The following is a 23,695-nucleotide window of genomic DNA, read 5'->3' as shown; positions in this document are numbered from 1 at the left end:
TCCCTAAGATGCTCGTATAGGGGGAATGAGAACATGAATAGTGCCAAGATCAGCTCTCCCAACATGGTTATTCTTCTTTTAAAGCAGCCGTGGAAGGTACATAATTTGATAGGAGGAATGGGACTGGGGGTGGGGATTACTTCTTTCCCTCCTGACCATCCTTTGAAGCTGCCATCTGGCATGCAGGGAAGGAAGGGACAAGGGGTGTAACTTTATGTCAAGGATCACACCACACATACTGGAGTTTTGCTTTTTCTCTATCCTTGGGGTTGCAAACCTTTACTGAAGTTTTTTTATATTATTTAACTGCTCTAACATAGAGTAGTACTCCACAAAATGCTAATGGTTTAAATTTTGAAGCAAGAAAAAAAATACTGCATTTCCCCTCCTCCCAACTGTATCTTTTATTGCACACCAGCTTTCCCATTAGCTATAAAAAACAGGCTTGCTATTTCATTCCTGCCACAAGGTCAATCAGTGAAGGAAATAATTCAAGCTGACTTTTAAATGAACTGTTTCCTGAAGGGAAATCTGCTGGATACAAGGAAAACACTTTCCTCGAAAATCTTGTCTATACAAAGAGAAACATCAGGATAAGTTTCACTTAATGAAAATTTACGAAGTTTGAATTCATTCAGCCAACTATTTCTTCCCTCTCCTTCAAAAAACGAGTCTTGCGACACCTTCAAGACTAAGAGATTTATTGCACAGGAAGATCAGTCATTCAGAGACCACACTAAAGGTCTGCTAAAATTGATTACTATCCAGAGTCAGAAACCAGAGCAATACAGCTGCTGATATGGATATGGCCCTATTTTCCCTTCTGAATAACCACATTTTCAAAACAGTGAACAAAAAGGGAAATAGATGTGAGAAATTTCAGTGACTGCTTTGACATCTGGACTAGAGGTTGCTGTGACTCATTTTTTTTTATAAAATTCCTAGAAGTTTACCAACTGGTTGTTTTATTGGGCAGCACGGTTTGCATTATAAAATAGCAGCGCTGAGTGAAGGAGACAGCTTCCACCAATAAAAAAAACACACACACACATTATGAAACTTGGGTAAGGTATTTCATAGAATTCAACTGTTTAAGCACTGCTGCTTAGTAAAGCATCTACTGTTACCAGAATCAAAAGCAGCCTAGATGATGGATGGGAAGGGAGCTGTGGCTCTCCAAATAATTTTAGACTAAAGCTCTCAGCATCCCTGACCAATGGCCATGCTGCCTGGGACAGATGGGCACTGGAGTCCAACAACCTATGAAGGAGCACAGGCTCCACTTGATGCAAAGAAATTCCTTAGGTATGGTTCCTTTTCTCCCCTATGTTCCATCGTGACCAACAGCTCTAGAGTGTTTCAGTGGCTACTTTGCAAATCTCCCTCTTCCTAATAGCCAAGCCAAAAGTGGCCAAGCCACTTTTAGGGTGCTTTTGAACACCTGCTTCCTCAGCAACAGCCACAAACCTGGGTGCAGTACACCCCATGAAAGTACTTGTTACATGTCACCCACATAATAATAATAATAATAATAATAATAATAATAATAATAATAATAATAATTTATTTATACCCTGCCCATCTGGCTGGGTTCCCCCAGCCACTCTGGGCGACTTCCAACAAAACATTAAAATACAGAAATCCATCAGACATTAAAAGCTTCCCTAAACAGGGCTACCCACATGTACAGTGGACCCTCCGGATATGAATTAAATTCGTTCCGGGGGTCTGTACTTAACCCGAAAAGTCCGTAACTGGAGGCACCGCTTCTGCAACCCGAAAGTTAGGTATCCAGAGCAGAACTCCACTGGTAAGTGGAGAAAGTCAGCATCTACCTACCAATGATTTTTTGTTAACAGAGATAACCTGGAACAACTCCAAATTATGTAGCTCTAAATCTAAACATGACAATTTATCTCAGCAAGTTTTATGGACCTTTTGGGTTATCCCAAAACAATGTACATAGAATTCACATCAAGAAGAATGGGCATATTAAGCTTCAAAAAAACCATGTTTCGTGAACACACTTCGTTCATAAAAAAAACCCCCAGGAACATTTGAGAACTGCAGTTTTTCTGTACACCCCTTTAAAAAAGAGACAACTCATGTGCCAGAATTCCATTTAGGTCTGGAGGCCAGCCTCACACATCTTGTAATTGACTCTCTATGTTCAGTCTCGAAAGGCAAATAAAAAACTTTGACTTCTTAGGATGTCTGTAAATATTTTCAGAACTACTCTAACTGCATAAAGGACTGATAATGCTGCACCTGCACTGTTTCCTCTCCAGAGACCACTCTGAGATCCCCTCCTGCTCTTGTTGTACTTCCAACATTTCTTTCAACAGCAAATGCAAACAAATGCCAAAGCAAACAAGCAACTCCTCCTCCTGATCCTTAATTCACAGAGTATGTTTTTAAGGAATGCAGAGGCCACAGACATGCTGAAACAATGGGGGATTTTCAGTTGTTTTTATTTTGCTAGGCCTTCGGGAATTCACATATTGGTGCCTGAGCACATTAGACTGCATGCTTTACAGCACATGGAGTTGCCCTACTGTAGTTTTTGACAGGGGTGTCTATTTTTCTCCCTCTATCACGCAATTAAATGTTACAACTAGTTTTGAAAGTCGTGGGATAAGCTTGGGACATCCTATTAAAAACAAGACTGGGTCAGCCACCCATGTTTTCTCATGTATTACATTGTACCAGCAAAACATTATATTTCCAGAAACAATACCTAATGACTCTGAAGCTCGCCTCTTACTGCTGGCAGATATAGAACTTTAGTCTCTTCCCTCTAGCAGCAGATGGGAGTTCCAAGAAGAGGCTCCCTTTTACTGCTTGGTAGAAAGGATAATGCAATGAAACCCTTCTCACATTCCCACTAGACACCAAATTTAGACCAATGTGTGCAAGAATTCAGTATTTTTGTTTTAGCACCCTTGAAAGGCTAGCCGATAGCAGCGGGTCTTCAAACACTTAATTCTGTTCTTGCCTTTTGGAAAGTTGAATAATACACCACTCAGCAGAAAGACAGAATGCTTTCTTTTCTGGGGGAACGCAGCGGTATACATACCCCTAAACATTTTGTGAATCTAAGTTTGGCCTCGTTGAGGGGCATTGTTTCAATATGAGTAGGAAAATGAGAGTACCTCTTAAAAAAATTTAAGACAAAAAGCACTGGGCACACATGAAAGCAATAGCAGTTATTCATACTTCACACTCTCAAATCGCCAGAGTATAAGGGGCTGATAACCCTAGTATTAAGCTCATCTTATTTACCATCTCAGTTTTCTAGTAGGTTAAACATTATATGTTAGTTTTACAGGCACAGTATATAAAAGGTTCAACATGAACGATGCTTTATAAGCAGCCCACCTGGCACTTAAGCCTATGACACTTAAGCAGCAGTGGCCAGCATGGTGTTGCTCACCTGGCTTCCCAACCCCACACATCACTGCCAATTACCAAGAGGGACAAAGCAGTGGAGAGCGTGGTGGAGCCACAGAGGCAGAGGCAATCCAATACTCCTAACTGGGCGCCCATGTTGAACTCCCTGTTGTCATGTCCCTCCCTCTTTCAGTAACCAGCAGAGCTGCAAGCATTGGGATGCCAGGTGAGCAATGCTGTCTCACCTGTGCCACCCCTGATGGCTACTACTGCACTTAACAGAAAAAATATTGACATTTATGGGACTCCTCTGAAGTCATTGTTATTTTACCTGTGACAATGGCTTATTAGCACCACCAGGTGGTATCTGTATCATAATTTTACAGTAAGTAGTGTTGTTCTTGGGATTTTAAAATCACAGCTGTATTGCAGCTGAACTGCAGGCTTGCAGAAGAAAGAGATTAGGAGGCGGCAAAATAGGAGTCATTTGTTTTCTTGAAGCAACAGAACTGTCCAGGATATAGGCCTAGACTCCATTTTTCTACAACTCTGGGGAAAAGCAGTAAATTACTAGATGAGGGCTCATAAGACACTGATACGAATCATATTTTCAGAGTCAAAACATACTTATTATTCTAACAGCAAAAAAAAAAATTCCTCTGGGGGAATTGTTCTGAGCCAGTTTGTCATTAGCTGACAAGAGCAAATGGGGAAAACATATTTTGATTAATTGTAAACAGCTCTGTCCATAAACTCAAACTCTTCTGCCAAATGAATAAGTATTAGTGGAAGAAGGATAAATCAAATCTGCACATTTAAGAGGACAGCAGCTCTGTATGTGGACTATACTTCTGAAAAGTTTGTGTCTAAAGAGACAACATATAGAAGGCCAATATATAAAACAATTCTCCTCTTTTTGCCTTTTCTTCACAAAGGAAGTAATTACATACCACTGGTGACACTCAGCACTTTGATCTCCCATCTGCAAAGCTGTTTCTGCCTCATCCTTTCCTGCAATGAAAACCAACAAAAATAACTTGTTTGTGTGCCACATTTTAAACACTTAACCCTTCAAATACTTTGAAACTGGAGATTAACAGGATACAAAGAAGTTTCACACATTCAGTAAGCAGATATTCTTCAGAAAACAGCAGCCTAATACTAGGGTGACACATTATGACAGCTGAAGAGCTGCACCTCATCGTCTGACACTCTTGGAAACAGAGCCCATAGGTTTTTGGCTCACATGCCTCCCGACCCAGAAAACCAGGTTAAGGTTCCGGCCAGAACCCCTGAGGTCAAACTTCACCCCTAATATTTGTGGAGCTGTCACAAAGGGAGAGACAAGGCAGGAATGAGCAAGCATTTAACTACACTTTTAAAAGAGAGACATGCTACATATGAAGTACCATATTCAGATGGGAAACTATAGCTTTGAAACTACCAGCTTCCCATCTCCCATAGCAATGTGTGCTCAGGGTGCAGACAGCAGAACTGCAGCCTGAGAGTTCACAAAGAGCCTAGTTTTGCCCTATCAGAAAGAGAAGTAGGTGGTTGCTGTCTGAAGCCAATGACAAGGAGGCAGCAACAGAGGAGGTAAAGGAAAGCGGACAATTTTGAGACAAGCATAAGCTCAGGAATTTGAGGAGGAGTAAAGCAGTTTGTAGCAGTGATATGAATCAAAAGTGGGGGTTGGCACACGCATCCAATATAGATGCAGCTATTCAAAATTATTGTACCAGTCATGCTACAAAAGTCTTGCGTTGCATGATAAAACCAGCAAATGCAATGCAATTGCAGCACCTGCAAAGCAGTTCTCTGAGGACAATTCTGTTTACAAGTTTCTTTAACACATGATTTCATTTTAGGAGTAAGAATAATCCACTGGGGGGGGGAATCTGTAATTTTAAATTGAGAGCCAGTGTAGTGTGGTGGTTGGACTAAGACCTGGGAGATCAGGATTCAAATAACTGCTCTGCCATGAAACTCACTGGTGATCTTGGTCCAGTCATAGTCTCTCATCCTAACATACCTCATAGGGTTATTATGAGGATAAAATGGGGAGGCAGAGAATCAGTGTACACCACCTTGGGCTTCTGGGAGGAAAGGTGGGATATAAATGGAACAAACACACAAACAAAAGTGTAAGTGTGAGTGTGAGTGTGTGTGTGTGTAACCCACATTTTTCCAAGGCAGGCAGGTAAATAAATGCCCAATACAACTCACTGGGGAAATGCACCCACCCTTATCTCAAAGTGCCTTCTTACCATCAGACGCAAAAGATAACTTCTCATCTGTGTCCTCCGTGATTTCATACATATCACTATAACCTCGGGCCAGGCGCCAAAGGAAATCCTGCTTGTCACCATACTGTGGATAAAACAAATGTTAGTTCACATTTATTAGTTCACGTGATTCTAGATTCAGGTACATAGCCATGTTGGTCTGACACAGTCAAAATAAATAAATAAATTGTCCAGGAGCACCTTAGAGACCAACTAAGTATGTTCTGGGTATAAGCTTTTGTGTGCATGCAGCCTGGTATCTGAAGAAGTGTGCATGCACACAAAAGCTTATACCCAGAACATACTTAGTTGGTCTCTAAGGTGCTACTGGAAATTTTATTTATTTATTAGTTCACCTGTTTGCTTAAAAGAAAATGGGATTTCCAAGTATAACATATTGCAGGTTTTTTTTTTAACGTAGCTTGTGAATAATTTGACAAGCAAGCAAGACGAGCAAAACCAACTCAATAATTCATTTAAATCTCTTCACTTGCCTGAATTAGTAAAGTGTAGTATTCTTCCCATTCTTTAGATTTTAATAAAGAAACTATAGGATTCAGGTCAGACAGTCAAACACTTATGTCAAATAGAAACTTTCCTAGAACAAGTTCCTGTTCCTGCAAATAAGCTGTTGCTCTGCTGGTGTCACACGGGGCTTACTTTGCAAGCAGACAAAGGTGTCTGCTTAAGCATATATATGCTTAAGCAGCATATGGCAGATGTACCACAGCCATGGCCGCTAGATGGAATAAACCAGCCATGTGCACATTATGCATGGCTGAATTGGACAATACTCCCCCTTGTGGGGAGGACTGGGAACTAGAGACCTGTGTGAGACTTCATAAAAGCAAGTTGGCCACTACAGAGCCAATTAATTTGGTACAATGATATATAAAGCAGATGTATAACTACTGACACAGCTATAAATTCCAGGCTCACTAACCTAATTTTACAGTGGGGTTGGGACAGGGAGAGAAAATGAAGCGATTTCTCAATAACTGGGTGAGTATTAAGGCAGAACAACAGTTCTTGGATAATACTGTAGATCCAACTTCAAGCATAGCAAGTAGGTTGCAGCAGTTGGGTAGGGCAGCCTCGAAGCAGGAGTAGAAGACTTGAAATAGCATTAGCAACACAAAAGATTTAAAAGACACATTAGAAGAACAGACTGAGAAATGAATGCCAAATGAAGATGGGAAAAGTTTGGGTACTGGTAAGCCCTTCTCTACATGTTTGATTCCCAACCATGTTGCAAACACTGACCATCTGACTTGTTGACATTGTATATATAAAGCAAGTTTGTATCTACATTTCATGAAACAATTATGCTTAAATCATCACTGTAATAAGTCTGAGGAGAGCTTTGCTATCAACTTCAGAGATGCTGCGGTTTCACTTTTAAATACATTAGGGGATTGAGTTACTGTATGCTTCAATACGCAATAAACAAAACATAATTTAATACTTTTAAGGAGAGGCCAAGTCCCACAGGCTTTGAGGGTTTTAATTTTCTAATGGCAGCATAAGCAACACCGCATTTTAGATGCCTGGTCTCATTTAGGATTGTGGTATAGACAAGACCTTGCACAACATCCTGTTCTGTTCTCCCTGCTGGTTAGCTCAGCTCAGTTTTTCTGGGAAATTGCTAGAGTGAACTTTACCACTAGTTTATTGTTAAGCAGCTGTTGGAATCCTTCTCTCTTCTCCTGTTCGCTCCCACTGTGCAAGCGATCTGCTTGCTGGAGCAACTGACCAAGTGCTTCGTCTGTAGCAGGGTCCAAAGTCAGTGTTTCATCCTCATTGACCAGGTCTAAGGAATCCCTCCTTGCCGTTCTCACAGTCTCACAACTTCTTTCATCTTCTCCTTCCTCACTCTCTTTATCAGACTCGCGATCATAATCAGACTCTGCGTTGGCTGTAGTATAGCTTTAAGACAAATTGCAGAAAATCAGTCATTACATTAACATAACATAACATAAATTTAAAACAATCAAACCTTTTAAAGTCAATAGATTTCACATCCTAAGAAATCGAAGTTTGTGCCTGAACTTTGTTCGTGGCAGAAGCTTCTCCCTAAGGGAGTTCCGCTCATCACACTTCCACTAGCAGAAAAGGGGGAAGAGACTAACTTTGGCTGGTTTGTTTATCCTTCTGCAACCCCTCCCAACCTTCAAAGATCTGCTCAAGAGGATGGGGAGACTCTCCAGAACAGTGTTGGCGGGGGTATAAACAAATATCCTCTTCTGCCCTTCCACTAATGAGATACCTCTTCTGGATCAGAAGTGGACAGAAGGAGCCCTTCTATTCAGGGAAATTTGGATCCAACTCTATGAACAGAATGCTAATATAGGAAAAAAACATCCTAAACTTCCTGCTATGCAACAGCTGTTAGTACCAGCAGTAGATACAACATACAACACAACACAACAGAACGGGCTAATGGCATCAAAATCTGGAACTGAAAAACAAAGCCAAAATTCCTGACCAACGAACCACAGCACACATGCATGGGCCATCAGTCTAATTCCCAACTGAGTGGGTTGTAGCCACTGCTAGTCCTACTCATAGCAGACCCGTTGAAATTAATAGATATAATTAATGTAGGCCCATTATTTCAACAGGTCTACTAAAACTTAGATATGATGCACTGTGTGTCCCAGCTCCATCGGAAAAGACTGCATTTTCTAAAAATAATATTTTAAGGCATTTTTAATAAGTAGTAAACTAGAATAAAAGTAGAACTATACAACCAAAAACCATGCTGATTTTGCAATATATTTCACAACACTGTCAAGAACTGTGAATCTACATCCTACAGAATGATAATTACTTGACAATCTTCTATCAATAAGTCATGGCAGTGATGCCAACATACTGTGCTTTAGCTGGTAAGTGTTAGCTTATTTCTACATCTTCCTACATCATCCCTCCACGTGTTTTTCAGTGCACTTTTAAGAATTATTCCCACTCCTGCAACTGAGTTACCCACTACATTTATATTTACTTTCCTTAAACAGTTTCCCAATACATTTTTGGAGTGCTACTCTGGTGTGGGACAAAATATGTCACTTCAAACATTCAATTATTTGTAGTACTCCGACCAGAACCTTCATATGATTTTATATTGCTACTTAAAATACAGGAAGTATCTGAAATGGTATCAAGCTGCATGAAAACCCTGCTTGTACCTGCTATTTCACATAATCACATAACTTGATGTTGCCATCACTTAGAGATAAGTATGTATGTGCAAAGTCACTCAGTAAAAAGCTCTGGAGTATATGCAGGATGTGTGTGTTTTACCTCCTTTTTCAAAGGACCAAACTCCGTGTGCAATTGTATGGGTCCAGAGTACAGTGGTTAGCATGTTTGACTAGGACTAGCAACCCAGGTTCAAATTCCACTCATTCACGAGGTCACCAATGGCCCTTCTCAAAGCGCCAGCATTAAGTACTCTGTTTCGTGACTACAGAGTGGGCCTCCTCACTGATAGTACTCCAGTTGTGGAATTTCCTCTCCACAGCGGCTCACCTACCACCAACTATTTGTACTTTGTATTCCTTTTGGCATCAGGAAAAGACTTTATTCTCCAATGCTTTTTAGGGGACCTTTTTAGGGCTTTAAAAGATTTTGAGGCTCTGATTTGTTAAAAGTTTTAAGGCCTGCATTCGCCCCATTTTATTGCAGTCTCTGAAGTGTTTTATTGTGATTTTATTTATATTGCTTTTATTGTATTTTAATGATGTTTAGGCATGCCATCCATAACTTTGGTTATGAGGAAGCATAGTAATATTGTCCGTAAAGAAATAAAAGATGACACTCCCTGGGTGACTCTCTCTCAATCTAACCAACCTCACAGAGTCATTCTGAGGACAAAATAGGGTGGGTGGGGATGAGAGAACCATGTACCATACTGGAGTTCCTTGGGGAAAAGGTGAGATATAAATACAGCAGATAAATAAATGCTCCCAGGCTAAGACCATTCAGCAGTTTATTAGCTTAGCAAGAGTTATTTCTCCACAATAACCACTACTAAAGGATTAATATCCCAAATCAAAAACAAGCCACAGGGAAAGAAATGCTTGTGGTTTTCATTCATCAATATGATTAGATCTGTTTATTTGTATCTAGTCATCGGACCATTATAAAACTGAAGTTTACATTTACGCAAGGTAAAATCAGTAGAACTTTATTTTGGACCCAAACTAAACTATATATCACATAAACACAAAATGCCAAATGTTCCTAGCAGATCACAACTCCTTTTTACAACATACTCCTTCAAAAAACTTTTTGTCTTGGAACAAATCTTGAATGAAATGCCATAGAAATACACAAAGGTGAATAAAATTATAGTAACACCTAAATAATAAAAGCACAAAACAAACTTAATATTCTGAATCTCCCTAATAAGAGATTCAGATAGAAAGTGTACAAGCTTCATAGTTTTTTCTTTATACAGTATTGTTCACTCAGCAGATAAATTACAGACTCATGGTCAGACTTCTTCACATCTCTCCCCAAATTCTTTCCCAAGTACAACACATTCTAGAAATCTATGTAAGGTCATGAAATCGGTTTGAGCCACAAGGACAAATATGGCATTATTTCTGAACCTTCCTTCCAAGACAGCTGAGGAATCTCATTAAACAGGCATCCCTCCCACACGATGTTAGATCAATCAATCAATAACCTTTATTAGGCATGACAAGTTCAGAATCTTCAGAACAAAATTATGAATAAAACATTCGCATTATAAACTTCATGAAATAAAATACATATTAATTAAATTAATATTTTAGAATATATCAATTTTCAATTTTCACAATGTTAGATAAGAACTGTTTGTATTGACTTTCAGATGCCTTTGCACCCTTTTGGAGTTTGTTTTATGTTCTGATGATGAAAAGCAGGATATAATTATTTAATTAATAAATAATTTTTCGAAAGCGAAGGCCATTCTAGCTCTCTGTTTTTCAAAATCCTTTTAACAAGGCAGTTAAAAAGGAACGTAAGGGAAATCTTATAAAATACAGGCACCTCCACACTCATGCGAGATCAGCAAATGTGTGGCCGCTGACAGGCACACTGTTTTTGGCTCCCAAAGGGGGTGGGGCGGAATGGGGTGGAGTGGAATGGAATTGGGCACATCACACTTACATGTCTGGCAGCCAGGAATGGAACTCCTATGTACGCAGTGATTCCTCTGTAGTGCTATTTTAGAAATTGCTACAGTTGATCTGTCTATCTGGAGGGATGCATCATGCAATCTCTGCTTAAAAGCTTTTGAAGTGAGGTCTAGCTCCAAACTCTTTACAGATACAGTGGTACCTCAGGTTACAGACGCTTCAGGTTACAGACTCCACTGACCCAGAAATAGTACCTCGGGTTAAGAACTTTGCTTCAGGATGAGAACAGAAATCACGCGGCGGCAGCGGCAGCAGGAGGCCCCATTAGCTAAAGTGGTACCTCAGGTTAAGAACAGTTTCAGGTTAAGAATTGACCTCCAGAACGAATTAAGTTCTTAACCCGAGGTACCACTGTAGTTCAGAAATGTCAAATTTCACAACTAGGCATGAAACAAGCCCCTCCAAATTGTTTGTCACCTCAAAGGCTGCCCTAAGCGAACAGCAAGGCTTACTAAAGAAAACATTACATAGAAATTTAACAACATTTTACTTCTCTTTGAACTTTCCCTGATGAGGCTCAATACTAAGCACAGAATAGATATTTTACTAGTCAGTTCTCTTATAGAACCTGCTGCTGCCTTAAAACTAATCCTTGCTTTGAACTAATTCTCACTTACCCTCCCTCACTTTCACCATCAGTAGTGTAGGCAGCTCCAGAGCTGGTTGTGAAATATATAGAGCTGGAACCTGTGGAATCACTCCTTTCTCTGGGATATACAGCACGCCTCCGCCGAATAACCTTCTGGCTTTCCTCTAGTTGGGTTCTGCAAGGGGAGATATTAGCACGAGACACTTACGCTGTTTAATTGTTTGTTTCCCATTAATTGTTTGTTTCCCTTTCCCTTTTCTAATGCACCCACAAACCACCAAAATAATTATTCTAGTCTGCTCAGTATAATTCAAATTAGTCCTACAAAATCAGACCTTATTCAACTATTGTGTCATAGAATATAAAAGTATAACAGACATATAACACCGGTCTTGAAAGATCTACATTGGCTCCCAGTACGTTTCTGAGCACAATTCAAAGTGTTGGTGCTGACCTTTAAAGCCCTAAACGGTCTCGGTCCAGTATACCTGAAGGAGCGTCTCCACCCCCATCGTTCTGCCCGGACACTGAGGTCCAACACTGAGGGCCTTCTGGCGGTTCCCTCGTTGCAAGAAGCCAAGTTGCAGGGAACCAGACAGAGGGCCTTCTTGGTAGTGGCACCCGCCCTGTGGAACGCCCTCCCATCAGATGTCAAAGAGAAAAACAGCTACCAGACTTTTAGAAGACATCTGAAGGCAGCCCTGTTCAGGGAGGCTTTTAATGTTTAATAGATTACTGTAATTTTATTTTTCTGTTGGAAGCTGCCCAGAGTGGCTGGGGAAACCCAGCCATATGGGTGGGGTATAAATTATTATTATTGTTGTTGTTTAGTCGTGTCCGACTCTTCGTGACCCCATGGACCATAGCACGCCAGGCACTCCTGTCTTCCACTGCCTCCCGCAGTTTGGTCAAACTCATGTTCGTAGCTTCGAGAACACTGTCCAACCATCTCGTCCTCTGTCGTTCCCTTCTCCTAGTGCCCTCCATCTTTCCCAACATCAAGGTCTTTTCCAACAATTCTTCTCTTCTCATGAGGTGGCCAAAGTATTGGAGCCTCAGCTTCACGATCTGTCCTTCCAGTGAGCACTCAGGGCTGATTTCCTTAAGAATGGATAGGTTTGATCTTCTTGCAGTCCATGGGACTCTCAAGAGTCTCCTCCAGCACCATAATTCAAAAGCATCAATTCTTCGGCGATCAGCCTTCTTTATGGTCCAGCTCTCACTTCCATACATCACTACTGGGAAAACCATAGCTTTAACTATACGGACCTTTGTCGGCAAGGTGATGTCTCTGCTTTTTAAGATGCTGTCTAGGTTTGTCATTGCTTTTCTCCCAAGAAGCAGGCGTCTTTTAATTTCGTGACTGCTGTCACCATCTGCAGTGATCAAGGAGCCCAAGAAAGTAAAATCTCTCACTGCCTCCATTTCTTCCCCTTCTATTTGCCAGGAGGCGATGGGACCAGTGGCCATGATCTTGGTTTTTTTGATGTTGAGCTTCAGACCATATTTTGCGCTCTCCTCTTTCCTCTTTATTATTATTATTATTATTATTATTATTATTATTATTATTATTATTAGGAAACTGACAAAAATGCATTCAACTTTACAGATTAGATAGGGCTGTGAAGTCTACGGAGTCTGGGATATCTGTTAGGGAAAAATCACTAGCCAAACATACTATACTAAGAAGAACTTCCAGGAAAAAATAAATGGTCATCCACTAAGAAGCATAGCAGTGCAATCCTATGCACGTGTCAGGAAAAAGTCCCATCAAGTTCAATGAAGCTTCCCCCAAGGTGTGTATAGGATTGCAGTCAGGTGCTCTTTCATTGCTGCGTCTTTTCTACAGCTGTCAATATTAGCATGAATCATTCAAAAGGCTTCACCCAAAATCTTCCAGTGGAGTTATTTCAGAAGTTACTCTTCCCACAATACAAACATCTACACATTTCTTAGTTTTGGATTCAATTCTGAACTGCTTGATAAACTGCTTTATACCAGTGTTCTGCTCCGGTATCAATTTTGGGGGCTGACAACCTGTTACAAACAACATTTGGCAACAGATATGAAATCAAATGGTGCAAATTTTAAATATTGGTTAGTGTGATAAAAGTTGACGCTTTGTAGATAGCTGAAGAAAAAAAGAGAGAAACATGTTGAAATTAAATATCCTTGTAAGGACATGTGCCTCTAGCATATCTGTAGCTTTTTGCTGAATATTAGTGAAATTACTCGGGAAGAATTACTGTTTTACAAATAGCAGTGACAGTTTTAAAAAAGGAAAGCACAATAACAATTTCACCCAAAACATGGTTCATGTAATTTTCAGCAACCCGGAATCTGCAGGAAATAGCTTTATACTAACCTGACTTCTCCAACTATCTCTCCTGCTAAACCCTGCAGGGTATTCCGCAACTCTTCCACTTCATGTCGCAGTTCTATAAGGCTTTTGAGCACAAAGTCCAGACGGTTCAGCACTTCAGCCTGTTCTTCTTGTGTTAGATGAGCTGTATATGGGATGCTATCACCACCTTCCACTGGTGCTTGTCTCATCCGTGGAACTAGAGAAAGAAAATGAAGCAGCTGCAACACAACTAGGCATGGAGAAACTCCCAGGTTCAATCCCTGGCATCTCCAGGTTTGAAGGGGAATGTCCCCTGTCAGTAACCCTGGCGAAAGCCACAGCTAGTCAGGTGGACAATACTAAGCTAGATGCATCAAAAGTCTGACTTGGTATAAGGAAGCTTCTCCCTGAATGGAGAACCCAGAGACTTCCCAGGAAAAAGAGATAAAAACCGAGTCAATTCCCATAGCACTGTACATATCATTGATACAGCGATGCAAACATGCTAACTGCCAACATTTTGCAGATAAATAGTACAAGGGTATATAAAGGTAAAGGGACCCCTGACCATTAGGTCCAGTCGTGATCGACTCTGGGGTTGCGGCGCTCATCTCACTTTATTGGCCGAGGGAGCTGGCGTATAGCTTCCAGGAAATGTGGCCAGCATGACAAAGCCGCTTCTGGCGAACCAGAGCAGCGCATGGAAATGCCGTTTACCTTCCCACTTGGAGCGGTACCTATTTATCTACTTGCACTTTGAGGTGCTTTCGAACTGCTAGGTTGGCAGGAGCTGGGACCAAGCAACGGGAGCTCACCCCGTCGCGGGGATTCGAACCGCTGACCTTCTGATCGGCAAACCCACAGTGCCACCCGCATCCCTACAAGGGTATATAACCTACACTAATATAACTGCTTTTCCAGGTTCCCAGTCTGCAGAAAGAGTCTTGTGCATATGCAGACTTGTACACATTAAGCATTTACAACTTAGCATCTAATTGTAATTTGTTAATTTACAGAAAATTTGAATATTTTAACATATTCTCATCTGGCAAGTTCAGCAGAGTTGTATCCTTATTTTTAAAGTAATTATAGCTTATAAACAGAATTCTCAACTAATCTGCACATTCATCTCAGAGCATACTTTCACTGAAATTGAGCAAATAAGAGTAATACTAGGCATGTGAATTCCAAGTTTAATAGTGATAAATTAACCTCACAACCTCTTAACAGTTTGAGTAACTCTAGTCTTAGAGAGAGAGAAAGTACAAAAGATAATTTAAAAAAATGGAAAGCATCTTTGTACCCTGATTATAAGGCTGTAGAATTTGTGTGTGTTCTGGATCGCCCATTGGTGATTTGGATCGCCCTCTTTGCTGGGGCTTTTTTCTCTTTTGTTTGTAGAAGTAGTAGAAGAGACCTATTCCTGCAGCTGCTCCCAGGACCACACCAAGTCCCACACGGAAGACCACCATTTTGGACATGATGCATCTGAAACAATTCAAGCAGGACGTAATTTGTATTTATGAAATAGATAGAACATGAAGGGGAAAGAGCTGTATTATAACACTTGGTAAGTGTTATGTCCTTAACAATATTTCAAAATAAAATAAGTCTAAAATATTTACAAGCTAAGTATTTTTTAAATTAAAAAAAAAGGGTGCAGCAACATAGCCGTCAGTTCCTTGATACGAGAGATAGACAGCAACCTACTTCTCAGAATATGTAAAAATAAATACTCTGATGTTCTGTCTATATAGGAGGGAAATCCTGATTTGGTGACCTCAATGGCAAATTAATGCTTAGGGGAAACAGAATTTTACACTGAAATATAATCAAATACCAAAGGTCATTCAATGAGATTTCATTCCACATGATAAAGTTTGTAGTTGAAGCTATACACATTTCACCCAGATAATACCCGGATACAGTTCAATGCAGGAGCTCAACAGGTAACAGGGAGGACACAAATGATAACCCAGCAACCTTGCCAAAAACACTCCCATTTCAAAGCAGGACACCATCCGCATTAGGAGTAATTTTAAAGCACTGAAGCCACATAATCTTCTTCCCAGGTCACTCTTTCCAATTTTAGCTGTCTCTCTCATATATATGCCTAAATACCGTACATACACAAATACACAGAAATCTAAACCCACTTACATGTAAATATACCAGTGTCCCCTTAATACGGTTTGTCAGCATCATCTACATGATGTGTTTCGAGATAAGAAATGCTGAGCCTTAGGGGTCCAAAACCACCAAACAGGTTTTAAACTCTTGTCTACCCAGCTCAGGCGATTTGATAATTGGGCCAAGCCTCTGACCCCGCGATGACACTGCGGTTCTTAAACCACAAACGTTACTGAAAGAAGGAGCATGTAGGGATCGCCCCCCTACTGGGTGTGCTCAGAGATAGCGGGAATTGGTGAGCCGCAGAACTGAGGCACACGCCCCTTCCCCACCCGCACCCCGACCCCCACCCATGGGCGACAGGAGGCGCGTTGTCCCAGCATCTCCCGTCGCTCCAGGCGCATGCGCTGAGAAGGCCGAGTTCTAAATTCCGAGGAGCCACATTATTGGTCCGTTTGCAGCAAAACGCTGAGAGAGAGAGAGAGATCTGTGGCACCGCAGAGACGAATGGATTTGCGTAGCGGATCTCTTGGGCTGCGGGCTGCATTGACAAGAGATGGAGGGTGCAACCCCGCACTCACTTACATGGGAGTAAGCCAACTGAACTCAGTGGGGTTTACTCCAGAGTAGGCACGTATGGGACTTACACCGTCCCTCTTTAAAAAGTGACACCTGACTCTCTCTCCCCCACTCCCTCTGCCTGTGTGTAGTTCTATGTGCCCGGGAACTGATGCTTCAACAGGCAAGCGCCCCTTTCTCCTCCTTCGCCTCCTTCCCCTACTCGAAAAGGAGGCCGCGCGCGCGCCCAAAGAATCAGGAAAGCCGCAAGGCGACGGTTGCTGCGCGCGAGCCGCTTGAGAAGGCTGAGTGAAAACTTCAAAGTGCTCCTTCTTCAGCTATTTAAATTACCGCTGCGTTTCTCGCTGGATCTGTCCTCGTGCGGCCACCGTCCGCCAGCCTCCTCGTTCCCCGCGTTTCCCCCTTACCCAGCCGCAGGCCAGTCCTCTCGCCGACGCACAGAAATGACGTTTGGGCACGGCTCATCCCTCCGCCGGTGAAAAGGTGGCGCGGAGAATTGACGGAGAGAAATGAAGGCCACGCCTCTGGAACGTAGAGAGAAGCCCTGTCAGATCAGACCAGCGGCCGGGGCTGGTCCTGTTTTTACGGTGGCCAACCAGGCGCCCGTGAGAAGCCTATAAGCAGGAGCGGAGTGCAAGTGTTTCCAGGAGGTCAACCCCGCCCTCTAAATGTTTTTGGCCTACAACTCCCGTGATCCCTAGCTAGGAGGACCAGTGGTCAGGGATGATGGGAATTGTAGTCTCAAAACATCTGGAGGGCCGAGGTTGAGGAAGCCTGCGTTACTGCCTCCCACAGTGGAGGCTCCGGCCTCCCTCTGAGGAGCAAACGAGCAATAGCAGGCATAGGCAAACTCGGTCCTCTAGATGTTTTGAGACAACAGTTCCCATCATTCCTGACCACTGGTCCTGTTAGCTAGGGTTGATGGGAGCTGTAGTCCCAAAACAGCTGGAGGGTCGAGTTTACTTATGCCTGAGCAATAGGGAAACACGGGTGGGGAAAACACCAGACTGGGGCGAGGGGTGGAATCAGGAGCAACTGGGTGCCGGAGACTAGACGTTTGCTAGTGGTATGTAGGCTACAATGAATACAGAGGCTGTTCTCTCCCTAACTTGCCACATTGGGAGATGCCCTGATTCCAAATGGTGCAATTATCTGAAAGGGCTTGGGGTGGATTTGGGAGCATCAATGGCTGGGAGCAGTGCCGGATTTATGTATAAGCTAAACTAAGGTTACCAGCTTTTTAAAAGAGAATCTGGGGAATCTTTTTTTTATTTTTTTGAAAATAAAAAAAATATTAATTTTTATTTTTAATTTAAAAAGTAATCTCTTCTCTTCTGTGGTCTGCTCTGTCATGCGGCCTTCCTCTGGCCCCCGGCCTGCTCTCTTGGAGCGCTAGCCACCATGGAGTAGGCTCAGGTCAGGCCTGGGCTTGGCCACGTTTCCTTGCCCTCCCAGTGCTCTCCTACCTTTCCTCTTCGGCAGCGAGGCAAGTTCAGGGCTCCCCTCTTTTTTCTCCTTCCTCTTTCTCTCTCTTCCTTCTCCTTCTCCTATCCTCCTTCTCCCTGGGGTTTTTACTGGCCCCGGAGCACCTCTGGGTAGTCGGCTGGGTGGCGGCACTCTCGCTCCCGGCTCAGTTTGGGTTGCAGGGATCAGTGGTTTCCCCAGTTGACACGCCAGGCGTCCCCAGTTCCCTCTTGGCAGTGACAGCAGCAGTCTCAGCAGCCCAGAGCCAGCCTAGTAGTGCACTTGGCTCTGGCTGGCTCCAGGAGCTGCTCGCTGCTGTGGCGCCCACCATTTTGCCTCACCAGAAGTCCCCATATGATATGTCTTGTGCCGTTGAACCAATCACACAACATTCATTCCCTACTAATAAATCTACAACACTTAAAATACAAATCCAGGGACATTAAATGAAATCTGGGGATGGATTTTGTCCGGGGACAGATTTGTAAATTCAGGGACTGTCCCCAGGAAACGAGGACGTCTGGTAACCATATGCTAAACAACCTATAGCTTATGAAATATACTCGGAGTCGAGAGTGAATTTCATGCTCTTTATTCAGCTCATAGTCATCAAGGAGAAGAAGAGAAGAATGCCCTTTTCCCAAAACCATCTGCTTATATATACTATTTACACAATGGGCCTTGCGTGATTGGCTACTTCAGGGCTACACCTGTGGGCCAATCAGGTTGTGGATTGACTTCTGCCTGCAGCCTGATTGGCTGCTCCTACAGGCCAATCAGGTTGCAGATTCACTTCTGCCAGCCGCCTGATTGGCTGCTCCTGCAGGCCAATCAGGTTGCGGATTCACTTCCACCTGGAGTTGGATTGGGTAGCTCCTGCGGACCAATCAGACTGCTGATTCTGAATCCTATTGTTCTAGGATTCAGCTCAGTACATAACAGCTTAGGACCCCACTCTCTTGGGGGGGGGGGGGGGAAATTAAAGGAAAAAAAACCGTATGACATTTCCAAAATATAATATAAAAACACATAAAATAAAACCTACATACAGCAACAGTGACAAATGGCTTTAGATACTTTTTGGGTCCATAAATTACCATACAGCAGGGATGACCAACAGGTAGATCGTGATCTACTGGTAAATTGCAGGAGGCCTGTGGTAGATCACAGGACCCCTCCCACCCTCCTTCAAAAAAAGCGCTGAACAACTTTAGTCAATCCAGTGGGTAGATCACTGCCAGTTGTTTTTTTTATAGTGGGAGTAGATCGCAGTCTCTTGGAAGCTGGACATGCCTGCCATATAGCATATATTCAACACAAAAAGAGTGACAGTTTGTTGTTGACAAAGGACAGCTGGACATATAAAGGGCCCTGTTATCATCATTAGGTTAGGGCCTCATCAAACCTAAATCTGGCCCTGACCGGGAGTCATGATGGATATGTTCTCCCAAGATGAGAGGCAGTATGCTGCTAAATGCCAGTTGTTGGGGGAGAACAGTAGGAGAGTACTGTGGGAGACAGGATGCTGGACCATATGGGTATAAATAGTTTTTTGGGAGTTAAGCGGCAGGGAGTTATCTCTACCTATGCAGCTCTCAACTTTTTAGGGGGAGATTATGACCTACGGAGGTTTAGCATCAGTGTTTTCTGTCTCCTAGATGGACTACCTTCCTAGGTTGATGAGCCGCATCTGCCTCTCACTTCCCTCTACAGGACGTACAGAAATCACCTTCCTGGCTGTTGGACCTACTATTGGTCTCATCAGTTCAATGTGCCTTTCTTCGCACACAGGTGAAGTCCCTAACTCCCCAAGAGTTTGAGACTGATCGGCTACCCTCACCTGCTTTAGCTGGCCAGTCAAAGCCATTCCTGGTGTATGGCTGCTGTTGCATGCTGACAGCTTGTAGTAGCTACAGGTGAGAGATGACTGCTGGGTGGGGACCAAAAGTGGACAGACTATCCCACAAGAAGCATGTCCCCCATACACAGGGTCCCCCATACACCCTGGAGGTTATGATACAGGTTTAATAAATGAAGAAGACTGCACATTGGGAAATTTGAATCACACATATCTAATCTTACAGCTTCTGTGGCAGCACACTTTCCCCCTTGGGACTTACAGCAGCCTCAAAATACAGTAACCACATATTTTAAAGTTCTCCATTCAATGTAAGCCTGAAAATGTCATTTATTAATTGGACAACATCTAGGGTTCACCCAGGCCAAAGAATTCCAAGCCAAGCCCTGCACATCATTTTTGTCAGGTCATTCTGCTAGTCTTAATATAGCATAGTGGCTACCAGGTCCTGGTTGCTTATAATGGTTATCAGATCACTCCATCTGCATTATTTTTATTTATTATTTATTAAATTTGTATACTGTACTGCCCTTCATCTGAAGATTACAGGGCAGTTGTTCACAACATAAAAATACAAAAGGAGAACACAAAATACTTAAGACAAAACTAAACCAATTAACCCCTCCCACAAAAACAGTTAAAAAGCCACAGAATGCTTTATCGACCAAAAGCTGATGGAACAATGACCCGGCTCTGTATAAGGCAACTTCCTACATTCCAAAAGTGGAAGGCAGCAAGGATGCCCACATATGCCCCACTGCAATCGGGAACACTGATAATGTGGGGTCCCCGATTGTGCAAGATAATTCAATTCACATTCAATTTAAAGTCAATGAAAGCCCCTTGCAGATCTTCCCCTCACAACTTGGGACGGTCTGTTACTGGCTGGGTTGGGAGGAGACATATGAAGATGTTGTGTGCAACACGGGAAGGTCAGTGACATAGTGGCTGTGCCAATGCACATGGGTAAATTGGGAGGTGGGGCTCATGCCAGAACATCCCTTATTAGAAGTCACAAAGTTTGGTGATGCAAGACTTTGTTATAAACAACGTATAGTAATCCCATAGGGCAAGTTGACATGTTTAAGCGTTCACGGATTACACTTGCAAGTCACCAAACTTCCATTTTTTCCCAGCAAACAATATTTGGTTTTGCATCATACAGATAATATCAGTTCAGTTCCCTGAAGTCTGTGAGTGTTCCAGCTATCTAATACTGTTAGAAATCTGCTCTTGGCCTGTCGGGTTGCATTGCTGACGTAAGAGCTTTGGGTTGAAAGCAAATGGAATAGATTTCATCTGACAAATCCCTACGGGTGAGTGGAAAAAGGAAACTACATTGCTGCAAGCCTTCAAATTATTATTCACTATCCATTTGTTATCAGTGAAGGAATAACAGAGGCTCAAGACAGCGGGAGTTTGAAGTTAGGCCTTTGCGGATATTAAAGATCCTATCTAGACAGTGCTGTATTATAAATCATAGCTTGGACTGTGTTTCTGGGACTTGGCTGGTGTTGGAACATCAGCCTTTGTGAAAGTAATATCAAGCTGTTCTCTTTAAACTAAACCCACCAGGCAACAATATTCAGAGTCAGACTATGGTCAAAACCCATTAAGCACAGCCATGTTCATGATCAACAAGTTCAATGTTATAATATAAGCCAAATTCGGCCAAATCCTATGCACACTTAAACCAAATTCAATAAGACCTACTTATAAGTGTGGGTAGGATTGCAGCTTTAATCAGAAGGTGATAAAATAATAGCAATATTCATCCTTCAAGTCAGAAGTAACAACAGCTTCCAGACATCTGGGATTGGGGACCAGGTTTATAGGTTTATAGGTGACTCCCAGGCTGCCTTGAGTCCGACATCTCTGAACTTTCTAGAAATTGCCCACTTTGAAAGACAAGTGTGGGAAAATGAATTGCCCTGAGTCAGACTTAACCCTACTAAGACTGGGAGTTACTTTTCAGGACTTCCAGGACACCCTAACAGATGTCAGGAATTAAGCTTTTCCTACTATTGAGCTATTGCCCTTCTTTTAGATGTGATAGTTATTAAATTAGCCCCATCCTTTTTCGGTTATGCTCTTCTGTGGTCAAAACAAAACCCGGCAGTGATTAAGCCAAAGAAATAATGCATATAAGAGATAAGAAAATCCTGAATGGGTCAGCCAGCCCATATTGTAGCCAGAATAGCATTGCTGGGATTTAATTTGTTTTTAGTAATTGGGTTAGTACAAAATGTTACTTATTAGAGTTTTCTCTCCCAGATGTTTCTTGTTTTTGATTTTATTTCTTCATGCTAACAGGAAAAGTCCTTAATTCTTTACTCATGACATCAAAATGAAAACCATTGTTCCATCATAAACACACACACAAATCCATGACCTCATTTCATGGAGCAGGATCAAAGGACAGTGACAAGGTAATATTCCAGAGTAAGGTAAGCTTAAATAATTAAGAAGAATACTAGAAAGGAAATGTAATTTCTTTACTTACTTTAATAATGTGCCAATTTTTTGTAAAAATTTGTACCGGTAGGTTTTTTTTTTTGAAATAATAATAACTTTTATGTTCCCAGGGCTGGTTATATTTGCATGTGACTTTTCGCTGCAATGTCAACACACTGTCAGACTTTTCATCTTGTAATAATCTCTTCAACTCCAGTAAAATGGGGATGGTTGAAAGTTTATACAAACACAAAAGAGGTTTTCCCAGGTAAACAGAGAAACAAAAGAAGTGGGAACCTAGGGATAAGAAAGGGGGGGAAATAGAGAATGTGCAAGTGATGTTTTTAGTCATCCAAATATATTAAGTGCGCATTTCAATATTATCAACTCAAGTCATAATCGTAGAGTTGGAAGGAAGGAACCATGTAACTTCTTGTAATTATTATATTCTGTCTTTTGTCATTTATAGCAATGTGTGTGTAATTTCGAGAATATCATGAACAACAATTACAAAAAATACACCACTTAAAGCTAAAATAAAAATAAAAATACACCACTTAAAGCAATAAACAAGAAACAGTCTAAAAATACTGAAAATGTGGCCTCACTCGTTCACCCCAAACGCCTGGAAGAATAAGGTTTTTTTTACTTGATTGTAGAAACTCATCATGGTCTCCACCATTTGAGCTTCCAGGGTAGGATGTTACATAGTTGGGGAGCCACAACAGAAAATGTTTTTGAATGCATCACTGGTTGCTCAGGCTGTGTGCACATTACAGGCTCCAGTGCATTCCCATCACTAGTACACATACGGTTTCTCTTCTCTTTAAGCATCAGATCCACAGCTTGGGGGTTCCTTCTCAATCAAGTCCTGTTCCTGGGTACCTAGGCAGCAGTAATGACAGGACCTTTTAATCTTTTATGCCAACCTGTACCCTTTCCTGGATAAACCAGACCTGGCCTCAATTTATCCTGCTCTACCGTAATCACTTTCACATTACTGTAGATTACTGCAATGCACGGCCCTTGAAGATAGTCTGCAGGCTTCAGTGTGCATAATGTGGATGACAGGCTTGTCTGGAGTTGGTAGATCAGATAGTAGAATCATAGAATTGTGGAGTTGGAAGGGACCCTGAGGATAATCTAGTCCAACCCCCCTGCAATGCAGGAATATGTTGCTGTCCTATATGGGGATTGAACCTGCAAACCTGGCGTTATCAGCCCCCCCACTCTAACCAACAGAATTGTCCAAACTGTGCGCAAATCAGATCACACCAATCCTTTATCAGCCAAGTGGATACTAATTTGATAGGCAGACATAGCTTGAACCAACTATATATCAAGTATTACCTCTCCCTTTAAGAGCCCACTTAAATTTTCAGAGGTATGGTGGGTGGGTGCTAGAGAGTGGCC

At 42.1% G+C, this 23,695-nt stretch overlaps 1 protein-coding gene across 3 annotated transcripts in view; it reads right to left on the bottom strand.

Moving 5' to 3' along the window:
- The window catches only part of RMDN3 (regulator of microtubule dynamics 3), a 33,769-nt gene extending 16,613 nt beyond the window's left edge, over positions 1–17,156 (bottom strand). Inside the window, exons 1-7 of one of the 3 annotated variants that reach the window (XM_088670843.1) lie at positions 16,914–17,156; positions 15,101–15,285; positions 13,819–14,014; positions 11,482–11,628; positions 7,337–7,601; positions 5,658–5,760; positions 4,341–4,401 (exon numbers count right to left, since the gene is read on the bottom strand). In XM_088670843.1, the coding sequence (XP_088526969.1) occupies positions 4,341–4,401; positions 5,658–5,760; positions 7,337–7,601; positions 11,482–11,628; positions 13,819–14,014; positions 15,101–15,278 (950 nt within the window). In that variant the 5' untranslated portion in view covers positions 15,279–15,285; positions 16,914–17,156. Of the gene's footprint in view, positions 1–4,340; positions 4,402–5,657; positions 5,761–7,336; positions 7,602–11,481; positions 11,629–13,818; positions 14,015–15,100; positions 15,286–15,957; positions 16,717–16,836 lie in introns of those variants that run through there. The other 2 variants (XM_035111252.3, XM_035111260.3) reach the window with 2 other exon arrangements.
- Positions 17,157–23,695: the final 6,539 nt, after the last annotated feature.

Source organism: Zootoca vivipara, chromosome 1 (assembly GCF_965207765.1).
Source record: "Zootoca vivipara chromosome 1, rZooViv2.hap1.1, whole genome shotgun sequence".
Classification (NCBI taxonomy): domain Eukaryota; kingdom Metazoa; phylum Chordata; class Lepidosauria; order Squamata; family Lacertidae; genus Zootoca; species Zootoca vivipara.
Note: the sequence above shows the minus strand (reverse complement) of the source record. Positions and strands in the feature narration are given on the sequence as shown.